This window comes from Lepidochelys kempii, chromosome 3 (assembly GCF_965140285.1).
Source record: "Lepidochelys kempii isolate rLepKem1 chromosome 3, rLepKem1.hap1, whole genome shotgun sequence".
NCBI classification, from domain to species: domain Eukaryota; kingdom Metazoa; phylum Chordata; order Testudines; family Cheloniidae; genus Lepidochelys; species Lepidochelys kempii.
The window spans coordinates 58,992,794-59,005,621 of NC_136382.1; the positions used below are offsets into that span (position 1 = coordinate 58,992,794).

The window sequence follows — 12,828 nt, forward strand, 5'->3', positions numbered from 1 at the left end:
CAACGGTGCATGTTTTTTCACACCCCTGACTGATGTAGCAATGCCGCTGTAACTTTTCAGTATAGACCAAGCCCTTGGCTAAACTAAGCCTCGTTAAACTGAAATAGGAGTGGCTACACAGCCTTTTTCACCAGTATAACTCTGTAGGTTGAAAATCACACTTTACGTTAAATCTGTGTGTAGACATGGCCTCAGTCTTTAGACAAAGTAATAATGGAGACTTCTCATGGCAGAAATGCCCATAGTGAAATTTGTACATGAATGTGATCTAATAAAAGACAAATTGTGTATGAATTTACTTACTGTTTTCAATTTGGTTGCTCATTTTGAATTTAATTTCACTGAAATCTGACTGTCCTGCCCAGAATCACAATGAGATTATTATTCGTAATTTTACCTATTTCTATGCCATTTCATAGAATCATAGAATATTAGGGTTGGAAGAGACCTCAGGAGGTCATCTAGTCCAACGCCCTGCTCAAAGCAGCACCCATCCCAACTAAATCATCCCAGCCAGGGCTTTGTCAATCTGGGCCTTAAAAACCTGTAAGGATGGAGATTCCACCACCTCCCTAGGTAACCCATTCCAGTGCTTCACCACCCTCCTCGTGAAATAGTTTTTCCTAATATCCAACCTAGACCTCCCGCACTGCAACTTGAGACCATTGCTTCTTGTTCTGTCATCTGTCACCACTGAGAACAGCCTAGCTCCATCCTCTTTGGAACCCCTCTTCAGATAGTTGAAGGCTGCTATCAAATCCCCCGTCACTCTTCTCTTCTTCAAAGTAAATAAGCCCAGTTCCCTCAGCCTCTCCTTGTAAGTCATGTGCCCCAGCCCCCTAATCATTTTCATTGCCTTCCACTGGGCTCTCCAGTTTATCCACATCCTTTCTCTAGTGGGAGCCAAACTGGATGCAATACTCCAGATGTGGCCTCACCAGTGCCAAACAGAGGGGAATAATCACTTCCCTTGATCTGCGGGCAGTGCTCCTACTAATGCAGCCCAATATGCCATTAGTCTTCTTGGCAATAAGGGCGTGCTGTTGACTCATATCCAGCTTCCCATCCACTGTAATCCCCAGATCCTTTCCTGCAGAACTGCTGCTTAGTCAGTCAGTCCCAGCCTGTAGCAGTGCATGGGATTCTTCTGTCCTAAGTGCAGGACTCTGCACTTGCCCTTGTTGAACCTCCTCAGATTTCTTTTAGCCCAATCCTCCAATTTGTCTAGGTCACTCTGGAGCCTTTCCCTACTCTCCAGCATATCTACCTCTCTCCCAATCTTAGTGTCATTCGCAAACTTGCTGAGGGTGCAATCCATCCCATTATATAGATCATTAATGAAAATGTTCAACAAAACTGGCCCCAGAACCAACCCCTGGGACACTCCACTTGTCAGCAGCTGCCAACTAGACATCGAGCCATTGATCACTACCAGTTGAGCCTAATGATTAGCCAGCTTTCTATCCACCTTATAGTCCATTCATCCAATCCATACTTTTTTAACTTACTGGCAAGAATACTGTGGGAACCCATATCAAAAGCTTTGCTAAAGTCAAGATATATCACATCCACCGCTTTCCCCATATCCAAAGAGCCAGTTATCTCATTATAGAAGGCAATCAGGTTAATCATGACTTGCCCTTGGTGAATCCATGTTGTCTGTTCCTGATCACCTTCCTCTCCTCCAAGTGCTTCAAATTGACTTCCTTAAGGACCTGCTCCATGATTTTTTCAGGGACTGAGGTGAGGCTGACCAGTCTGTAGTTCCCTGGATTCTCCTTCTTCCCTTGTTTAAAGATGGGCACTACATTTGGCTTTTTCCTGTGGTCCAGGACCTCCCCTGATCACCACGAGTTTTCAAAGATTATGGCCAATGGCTCTGCAATCACATCAGCCAACTCCCTCAGCACCCTCTGATGCATTAGATCCGGACCCATGGGCTTGTGCATGTCCAGCTTTTCTAAATAGTCCTTAACCTGTTCTTTCACCACTGAGGGCTGCTCACCTCCTCCCCATACTGTGCTGCCCAGTGCAACAGTCTGGGAGCTGACCTTGTCTGTGAAAATGGAGGCAAAAAAAAGCTTTGAGTACTTCAGCTTTTTCCACATCATCTGTCACTAGGTTGCCTTCCCCATTCAGGAAGGGTCCCACACTTTTCCTGACCTTCTTATTACTAGCATACATATAGAAACCCTTCTTGTTACCTTTCACATCCCTTGCTAGCTGCAACTCCAGTTGTGTTTTGGCCTTCCTGATTACACCCCTGCATGCTCGAGCAATATTTTTATATTCCTCCCTAGTCATCTGTCCAAGTTTCCACTTCTTGTAAGCTTCCTTTTTGTGTTTAAGCTCACTGAAGATTTCTCTGTTAAGCCAAGCTGGTCGCCTATCATATTTGCTGTTCTTTCTGCACATTAGGATGGTTTGTTCCTGCATCCTCAACAAGGCTTCTTTAAAATACAGCCAGCTCTCCTGACTATATTGTACAGTCTAGCACCCAGTTAAAGAATTGAACTTTGAATTGTTGTTTGGGGTCTCTTATGGGATTATCCCATGCCTCGTAATCAAAATGTCTTCTTCTTTGGTGACTCTTGTATTCTTGAATGGGTGGGAAAATAGCTTCAGTGTGAAGTTCCTCTGCCAACTTCTGTGCACTCTTCAGAATGTTTTGAAATCCGTCATCTGACCGATAAGACTGTAAGTATGACTTTGCTTTGTTCAGCTGTTCCATTGCTCCAGATATATCAAGGTCAACACATTGAAGTTTCTTGTTTACAACATTTATTTCAAACAGTATGTCATGCCACAACACTAAGCCACACAGAAATTTGAAGTTATGTATGTTTCTGGTGATTCCATTTCCCTCTGCCACTGTTCTCCCACAAACAGTTCCTGTCTCCATAATGGCAACTATGGCATCATCTATCTTCCCAATTTGGTGTTTGATAGGCTTTATCGCCTCCATTCGACTTTCCCATCATGTGGCACTCAGTGGGTTCAGTGTCAGAGAGGATGTTCCCAGATGTTACTTCAAAATTTGCCATCAATGAGTTGATGCAGAGAAAAATACATAGATGCTTAGAATTACATTAAAAAATTCAGCAGCCTCACTAGAAGCTGATGCTGCATCACTGACCACAAAGTTCAATGAATGAGAACTGCATGGGACAAAAAAAGCTTGAGGATTTAACTCTCGGATCTGTGTCTGCACGCCTCTGTTCTTTCCTCTCATGTTGGCACCATTATTATAGCCCTGACCTCTCATGTCAGCTATCGCAATTCCTGTATCTTCCAGCTTTTTAAGAAGCACATTTGTCATACCAGCTCCTGTACTATCATCAATGTCAATAAATTCTAGAAAATGCTTTCTGACAGTCACCATTGCAGGGACATTTTCACTAGGTTCTGTTGTTGTTACAAAACGCACCATTAAAGTCATTTGTTCCATATGGCTGATGTCAGTTGTGCATAAAATCATAGAATATCAGGATTGGAAGGGACCTCAGGAGGTCATCTAGTCCAACCCCCTTCTCAAAGCAGGACCAATCCCAGAATAACAGAGTTATATCTTGCTGACTTCAGATCTGCCACAATCTTCTGTTTGACTTTTGTTGCCAGTAACTGTATGATCTCATTTTGAATTGTTTTTCCAAGGTAGTGGTGTGTGTACATTTCTTGGGTGGTGACTCTTCTTAGATGCTCCTGCAGTACAGCATCAAACTCAGCCTGGCACATGATGGCATATATCACATTGGTAGATGTACAGGTGAACGAGCCTCTGATAGTGTGGCTGATGTGATTAGGCCCTATGATGGTGTCCCCTGATTGACAGCGCCAGAAGAGTACCCAGAAGTCACCTACTACAGGACAGGCCCAACAAAGAAAATAACAGAACGCCACTAGCCATCACTTTCAGGCCCCAACTAAAACCTCTCTAACGCATCATCAAGGATCTACAACCTATCCTGGAGGACGACCCATCACTCTCACAGATCTTGGGAGACAGGCCAGTCGTTGCTTACAGACATCCCCCCAACCTGAAGCAAATACTCACCAGCAACCACACAACAGAACCACTAACCCAGGAACCTATCCTTGCAACAAAGCCCATTGCCAACTGTGTCCACATATCTATTCAGGGGACACCATCATAGGGCCTAATCACATCAGCCACACTATCAGAGGCTTGTTCACCTGCCATCTACCAATGTGATATTTGCCATCATGTGCCAGCAATGCCCTTCTGCCATGTACATTGGTCAAACTGGACAGTCTCTACGTAAAAGAATAAATGGACACAAATCAGACGTCAAGAATTATAATATTCAAAAACCAGTTGGAGAACACTTCAATCTCTTTGTTCACTCGATTACAGACCTAAAAGTGGAAATATTACAACAAAAAATCTTCCAAAACAGACTCCAATGAGAGACTGCTGAATTGGAATTAATTTGCAAACTGGATACAATTAACTTAGGCTTGAATAGAGACTGGGAGTGGATGGGTCATTACACAAAGTAAAACTATTTCCCCATGTTTATTCCCCCCTCCACCCCCAAATAGCCCACCTTGATTATCACTACAAAAGTCCCCCCCCCGCTCTCCTGCTGGTAATAGCTCACCTTAAGTGAGCACTCTGGTTACAGTGTGTATGGTAACACCCATTGTTTCATGTTCTCTATGTATATAAATCTCCCCACTGTATTTTCCACTGAATGCATCCGATGAAGTGAGCTGTAGCTCACGAAAGCTTATGCTCAAATAAATTTGATAGACTCTAAGGTGCCACAAGTACTCCTTTTCTTTTTGAGAATACAGACTAACACGGCTGCTACTCTGAAACCTGTCATAATTAATCTGTGGAATTCATTGCCACAAGATGGCACTGATGGAAAGAATTTAGTAGGGTTTTTAAAAATCGGTATTCCATACGTGAGAACATCTGCAATTAGATAATCTACAAAAAAAAATAAAAAAACCTCTTTTAAGGCACATAAACTCTTATGTTTTTCAGAAGGGATATAAACCCTCATAGCACAAGCCAGCCACTAAGTGAATGGGGGATGAGAAAGAAACTTCCCCAATGGGCACGTTATTCCATAATTATCCACTATGGGTTTCTTACTCCTTCCTCTGAAGCATCTGGTACTGGTCACAGGCAAAGATAGGATATGGGGTAAACAGACTCCTTGTTTGAACTGGCATGGAATTCATACATTCCTATACATAAATTTAATCTGAGAATCCCTATGGAGTTGAGGAATGATGCCTTTGATAGGAGCCATTCCTTTCATCTGCAGACCCCACCAGGGAGGGCCTTCTGTTGGGTCAGAAAGTAGAGAAGAGAATGCTCTGAATCTGACACACACTTTTGTGTCTCTTCTTCCCAGAATCATTAGCTTTCCCTGAGTAAAGAATGCAAAATCTGGCCTGAGGTATATTTTGACTGTATTAAATTAATGCAGGCTACCTCTTCTGGCCAATCATAACACCTCTAAATTCCCATGTCTGTGTAACATAGGGTCTGCCTTATGCTTTAAAGGTACAATACAGAGTTCAAATCCTATTGGGAGCAGTGTTTTTAATATTTTTAAACTCCCCTCTTTCCTGTCAGTGCCGTATAGCTCACTGCATTTTCACCATTTAATTATCTGTTCCACACCAAAATACTCTGGACCAAATTATGGCAGCTTCAGATCAGGTGCATTAGGGAATGGGGTGCAAGGAAGGGGGAGTTGGCTGGATGAGGGGAAGGATGGTCTCTAGTGATTAGGACACTAAGCTAGGACAGGGGAGACATGGCTTCAATCCCCTACTCTATTAGGAACTTCGGCCTTTGGCAAGTCACTTAGTCTCTCTATGTCTCAGTTCCCCATTTGCAACATGGGGCTAATAGTATTTCCCTATTTCACAGAGGTATTGTGAGACTAATTATATACATTAAAGACTATAAGGCACTAGATTCCATCCTGAGGGGAATTATATGGGTAGTTCAGATAGACAGAGCACTGATCGTCTATTGCTGACACCTGCATAGAAAGCAGCCCTTATACTGCTGCCTTGTGCTCCCTTCCCACAAGGGAGCTACTGCTAGTGCTAGCAGCATTGCTCAATGTCCTGTGGGTCATGTCTAGATGAGGTGATGGGGTGACCATGGCTAAGCTCACCCCTCCACACAAGAGCTGCTAGGCTGTGCTTGGGGGAGTACAAGCTACACTGTTTACAAACAAGTAGCAAGGGCCGCTGGTGCGTATAACTGCCCCAATGTTGCAGAAGGTACTGTTTCTTCCTCTGGTGGAGAGACCTCAATATCAATACCAACAGAGAAATGATAGTTATAAAATTATCACTTTTTTAAAATATTAGGTCATTGCAAACCTGTTTGTACCTTTACTGGGTATTATTAAGATATAGCTACAAGTATGTTATAGCCAGGGTGCTTGAGAATATAACAAAACCTGTATATGTTTTAGTTAATTATGTTACAAAATGTTCAGGCTGATTAAAGAAATTGCAGGAGGTTTCTACTTTCTATCTCCCGAGGACGAGCAAATGTAAGGAAGATAACCCCTTCTTAGCCATAAAACCATGTTGATTACCCCAAAGAGTGTTATACAAACTCCAGAAAGCTGCATTTTAAACTTTACCTTACTTTAATTTTTACTCTTTTTTCTTTTGTGCTGTGTTGAAAGATGTGTTGGTTTTTGAAATTTTTATTTTGTACAAAATATGTAATAGAAGTTTAATTGCTATAACAAACAGATTGTAACTTTAAGGAGCGTGGGTCAATAGACAAACAAACCAAAAGAGTGTCTTATCTAGGCCAGGTTTCAGAGTAGCAGCTGTGTTAGTCTGTATTCGCAAAAAGAAAAGGAGTACTTGTGGGCACCTTAGAGACTAACCAATTTATTTGAGCATAAGCTTTCGTGAGCTACAGCTCACTTCATCGGATGCATTCAGTGGACAGTCCACTGAATGCATCCGATAAATTTGTTAGTCTCTAAGGTGCCACAAGTACTCCTTTTCTTTTTATCTAGGCCAGCGCACCTCCCTTTATATAAGATACCAGTGTGGGACAAATGTAATCCTTATCTCAAGAAAACAAGCCATGTAAAACATTCATGTTTTTGGAAAAAACCTGACTGTGTGCAAAAAAAAAAAATATGTGAGGATGTTCCTTATGCGGGGTACCTCAAAAAGGAATGTAGGAATGTGTTATCAGAGCAATAAATCCAGGTGTTAAGGTGGGCTATACCACCTCCCCACACACACATTTCCTCCCCTTTCCCCACCCCCCCAAATAACCTCTGCTTGTGTCTTTGAAACTCCAGGAAAACGTTAGCTGGAAATGTTTTAAACGTTTTGTTTCTTAAACGTTGAAATGGCAAATACCTTTGTGAAATGCTTACTTGCAAATATGTCAGCTTAATGCAAAGCTCCTAATATAATTTCCTAATGTCACTGCTATGTAAAAGATAAAATCCTTTATGTACCAACACTGAATCTACTGAGCTTGCTAAACTTATTACTAATGTAAGAAGCCATTTAGGGATATGATATTTATATTTATTGGGGAATTCATTATTTACTGGCAGTACTCAAGCAATTCCCTCATCCAAATCAGGAAGACAAGAATCATCTTTCCAAAAATTGCCATGTAGAATCAACACCTTCTTTAATAACTATTTAAGCTGAAAGAAAAGGAGTGCTTGTGGCACCTTAGAGACTAACCAATTTATTTGAGCATAAGCTTTCGTGAGCTACAGCTCAATCCGATGAAGTGAGCTGTAGCTCACGAAAGCTTATGCTCAAATAAATTGGTTAGTCTCTAACACAAGTACTCCTTTTCTTTTTGCGAATACAGACTAACACGGCTGCTACTCTGAAACCTGTATTTAGGCTGAAGACTCTCCTTAAGAATGACTTAATTTTAAAAAGATGGTTTTGAGAACTAAAAAACTTTCTATAAAGAACAAGAATGTTTAGTGTTTTTGAAAACAGAATTTCATTTCCTGTTGAAGTCTAGTAAAACTAAAGAAATACCTCAGAAATATATTGAATAAAAAGAAGGAGTTAAAACTCTAACTTTAGAGATGTTCTGAGAATCTTCTGTCACAAAGACACAGGAAATGCAATCATCAAGAAAGAATTAAAACTCCAACACATATGTGCATTAACAAACTGCATATTCTAAAGATGAAGAGGCACCTAAAGACAACCCACAATGATACTGAGCCAGTGAAAGAAGGACAGCAATCAACTTGAATTTAAAGAAGCCTGAAAGAGGTGTGTTTTCTTGTAACTTCATGGAACTAGGAAGGAGAAGAGTATAAAAAACTCTCAAGTAAGCTCCCCTCACACACATACTCCCTGCTACTCTGCTCAACGAACACACAGCACTCATCAGTTTATCCTGCCCATCTCTACAGGCAAACTACCACAGAGAGCTAAGAAAACCAGAGAAGGCTCAGGAAGAAACCAACCCAAGGAAAACCTCTGTAAGACTTCAACATGAATTAGTGAGAGGAAGTTACCTAAGGCCATGTCTGTACATACCACGCTGCAGCGATACCAATAGAGCTGAGCCGCTGCAGTGTGTCTGGTGAAGACGCTCTGTGCCGACGGAAGAGAGCTCTCCCTTCAGCCTAATAAAACCACCTCCGCGAGCGGCAGAAGCAGTGTCACGTATGTCGGTGTCACTTGTGTCACTCCGGGGAGGGGTGGTTCTGAAGTGCCTCCGCGGCTGCTACCACTGCAACTGCACTCGCTCAATGAGAGCAAGTGTGAATATGTGTACGCAAACAGGGGAATCACATCCCTAGCTCATAGTATAGACATAGCCTAGAACAGTGGAAGTCATAGCCCTGATTTGGTGACAAGAGAAGCAATTAGTAAGAGCTAGTCTCCCGTTTCTTGTTTTTCTGGGGTAAATATTTTTAGTAATTTTTTAAATAAAATTACTTGGAATACAACAATTTAAAATTACCCCTTTCTATTCCATACTACTCATAGCTACTGCAGGCCATAATGCATCTAGCTGTCTCTGCTTGAACAGTGTTTCTTCTCCTCATCCTCTCCTAAGCATGGCACTGGCTCCAAGAGTTATAAACAAGCACGCTACACTTAACAAAAAATTTTAAATGTTTGTTGTGAAGAAACAAACTCTCATGCAAAGTATTAACACTCGGAGTGCTGGAACTTTCCAGACTGCCAGCTAAATGAATGCTTAGGAGGTCATTTATGCAACCAAGTTTATTTCTGTTTTTCCCCCGGGAAAATGTATATAAGGGAAGCTTGTATCCAGAAGCTCATTACTGCACAATTGCATCACATAGTATTCGCACACATAGGAAAATAAAATGTATATTTATAAGTCTACGTACCTCCATTTGACTCATGAAACTGAGAGGGTTTTGTTTTCTGTTACTGGCTTTTTTAATGCCTTTTCATAGGAATGTTGCTATGGGGGAAAGCAGTAGTGCAGTTTTAAAGCATGAGATGATTTATACAGTTCTACACATTGGGCTTGAAAATACCTTCCACAAGACGACTAGTTCCTTCAGTACTGCCTGCCTTATCAGTATATGTTTTTAACATTTCTAATGTAGCTCATGATTTTCATCCTGAAGGGTCTCTATGTACTTTTTAGACTCTAGTCTCGATCCCACAGTCCTATCTCAGACAAAATTCCCAGGGAATTGAAGACGAGTAAGGACTCCTCTTTATGCACAACTCCCTTCACTCAGCGTATGTACGTCTATGTTCATGATTGCTTTATGTACATTAATATATTCTGTAATGTATTTCTTTCAGACACCATTGTTCTCATCGCTTCAATAGCGGTTGTTTCTGCAAAAACTCAGGGTAACATTTTTGCAACATCAGCACTGAGAAGTCTTCGTTTCCTACAGATCCTTCGAATGGTGCGCATGGACCGAAGAGGAGGGACTTGGAAATTATTAGGTTCAGTAGTTTATGCACATAGCAAGGTAACTGTCATGGCCGTTCATTTCGTTTAATTCTTCAGTCGGATTCAACAAAACTCTATGAATCAACATCACCTCATATATCTATAAGATTCCAGTCAATACCTAAAACTTCCTAAAGTAATGTTGGCTATGTAATGCATTATCAAAAATACATCTTTTCATGTTCATTCAGGTTTTTGAAAATATGCTAAAAATATTGGCCCTGATTCACCACCAGTTGGATGCTGGTGTAATTCCATTGAAATCAGTGGAGTTACACACGTGTCAAACTGAACTGGGAAATCAGGCCCATTTTTCAGGCTGGCCAGAGAACAAGAATTCTTTTTCATGAAAAAATATGAGATTCCACACTGGAATGAAAATGAAGCCTTTCAAAACCTTTGGCGAAAAAACATGAGAGAGAGGAGAGAGAAAGAGATCCACCCCGCGAGAGAATAGCCCCGTAGTGGATATTTGACTCCAGAATACAAGGCACTACCACATAAGGTAAAAGAGAATCTCCAAATAGCTGCAGTAGCATTAAAGCATATAATCATCTCTGGGTGCCAATCACTAGATAGTGAGTAGCATATTTGAAAAAATGTCAGAATATGTGACCAGCTAGCAGAGGGAAGGGGTAGGTACACACATTAGCCATTTCATTGCATACTCCCTTCATTTAGGCAAAGCTCCTGAGCTCTATACTTGTTTACAACGTTGAGGTCCATGTAGTGTAGTTAATGACCATGAAGTCAGTTTGTTGATGCAATCACAGGCATGAGCTCTTCAGAAAGAGACAGTGTAAATGAAAGAAAAATATCCCTCTGGCACAACAAATATTAAATGATTTATACTAAGTGAAACAGCTCCAACAGGAAAGACTGAGAAAGAATGACACCGTAGCCCACTGGTTGGGGCCCTCACCTGGGATGTGGGACACCCAGCTTCAAGTCTCTCCTCCAAATCACACTGAGCAGGAGCTTCAGCCTCGGGCTCCCACATCCCAGATAAGTGCCCTAATCACAAGTCTATTGGCTGTTCTGTGTGAGCGCTTTCCCCATCCTGGGCCCGAGAAACCTTTCTGATGAATCACCATTCATTTTGATGAATCCAACATTCTGTTGAAAAATTCCCAATCACTTCTACTTCTACCCATTGTTTGGAGACAATTTATGTGAACTGAGAAGCATTTGATTTTTAACTGCTAAAATGCCAAAAGAATATGGACTGTTTAATTATTTTTTCTTCAAATGCCACTCCACTCTATGTTTAATCTTTTTAATATAGGTTGATATTTATTTTCTTTTATCTAGGAATTAATCACAGCCTGGTACATAGGATTTTTAGTACTCATCTTTTCCTCTTTCCTTGTCTATCTGGTGGAAAAAGATGCAAATACTCAGTTTTCTACATATGCAGATGCTCTCTGGTGGGGCACAGTAAGTATAGAATGATCATTTGAACTATTTAACTAATACTGTAGAATATTTTGTATTACATGAATGCACATATTAAAAGATATAAACTTATAGTGGTCCTGAGTATCCTAGTGCTTGTGTCTTGAATGGGCATGTGCATCTGTGAAAAAATGAGTGTGAATGCTACCCTTATATCCTAATTTGGTAGCATTTTTACACCTGCTTTACACAGATGTAAAGCCCTGATTCAGCAAGACATTTAAGCACATGCTTAACTTCAAAGTTCAGTGCAGCTGCATTTTTGAAGTCCATGGGACTTGAGAACATGCTTGTGTGCTTCGCTGAAAGGGATAGGATTATTCACGTGCTTAAAAGTAATCATGTGCTTAAGTGTTTTGCCAAACTGGGGATTAAGTCTATGCATGGTATAAGCAAATGTAGAATCAGTCCTAGATGTTTGACGTTTATTCAGATTTCTACTTTTTGATCTTGAAATCTGATTAAAAATCTCACCAGAACAAACTTTCTCACAAGATTCTGAGTTTTTCTGTTTTCAGTGGGAATAGAAATACTATGCAAATAGTGAGATAGATCCTTGGTCCATGCTCAACTACACTGTTCTGCTCAGACAACTGGAAGGCTGCCCTAATAGGAAAGCTGCTTATTCATCTCCTGTAGGTGTATCCCCCTCCAGGGGATAAAGCAGCACTCCTATTCCCATAGTAGAACACCTTGTGCTCCAGCAATCCCAGCCAGTCAGTGGTGCCGTTAGTGTCAACATAACTTAGAGCTTATTTTCCACTGAATGCATAACTTATTTTTCACTGAATGCATCCGATGAAGTGAGCTGTAGCTCACGAAAGCTTATGCTCAAATAAATTGGTTAGTCTCTAAGGTGCCACAAGTCCTCCTTTTCTTTTTATAACTTAGAGTATCGCTTAGGCTGACTAAGGGAAGTCTGGGGGGCTGAACCACCCTCTGGCATGCTCCATGATCAGAGGACTAAAAAGGTAACTTCCCCACCTCAGGTGTTGCGCTGACAGGAGCTCAACCGGACCCAAGTCTTTCTTGTACTTCGACTCGCAGATTAGTCAAAACCTGAACTTGCTTAGAGAAACAACAAAAAACAAAATAAACTCCCAGACACTTCTGAACCCAAAAAGAATGTGCATTTGGGGGTTTGTTTACTTTTTGGGTGAAAGGTAGGTTTCCCAAACCTTTTTATTTGAACCAGTTCACTCATTCTTAGGCCATAGGTTACCCTTCCTCCGTAAGGGTTGTATTTTTGAACGATCAGTGAGTAGAATTGTGAGCTGGGAACATGCAGAACCCAAAGTATCTATTGGCTGCACAGTGACAGTTATAAAAAATACAGAAGTATTTTGCCTGATGAGACTTGTTTTAAAATGTCAAGAAAAAATGTCTCATAAAATATTTAATAT

The 12,828-nt window shown here is 41.1% G+C and overlaps 1 protein-coding gene across 1 annotated transcript in view; it reads left to right on the top strand.

Annotated features, from left to right (window-relative positions):
- KCNQ5 (potassium voltage-gated channel subfamily Q member 5) overlaps positions 1-12,828 on the top strand; it is a 531,162-nt gene that overhangs the window by 454,491 nt on the left and 63,843 nt on the right. Inside the window, exons 4-5 of the mRNA XM_073336454.2 lie at positions 9,814-9,989; positions 11,282-11,407. Coding sequence (XP_073192555.2) covers positions 9,814-9,989; positions 11,282-11,407 — 302 coding nt within the window. The remainder of the gene's footprint in view (positions 1-9,813; positions 9,990-11,281; positions 11,408-12,828) is intronic.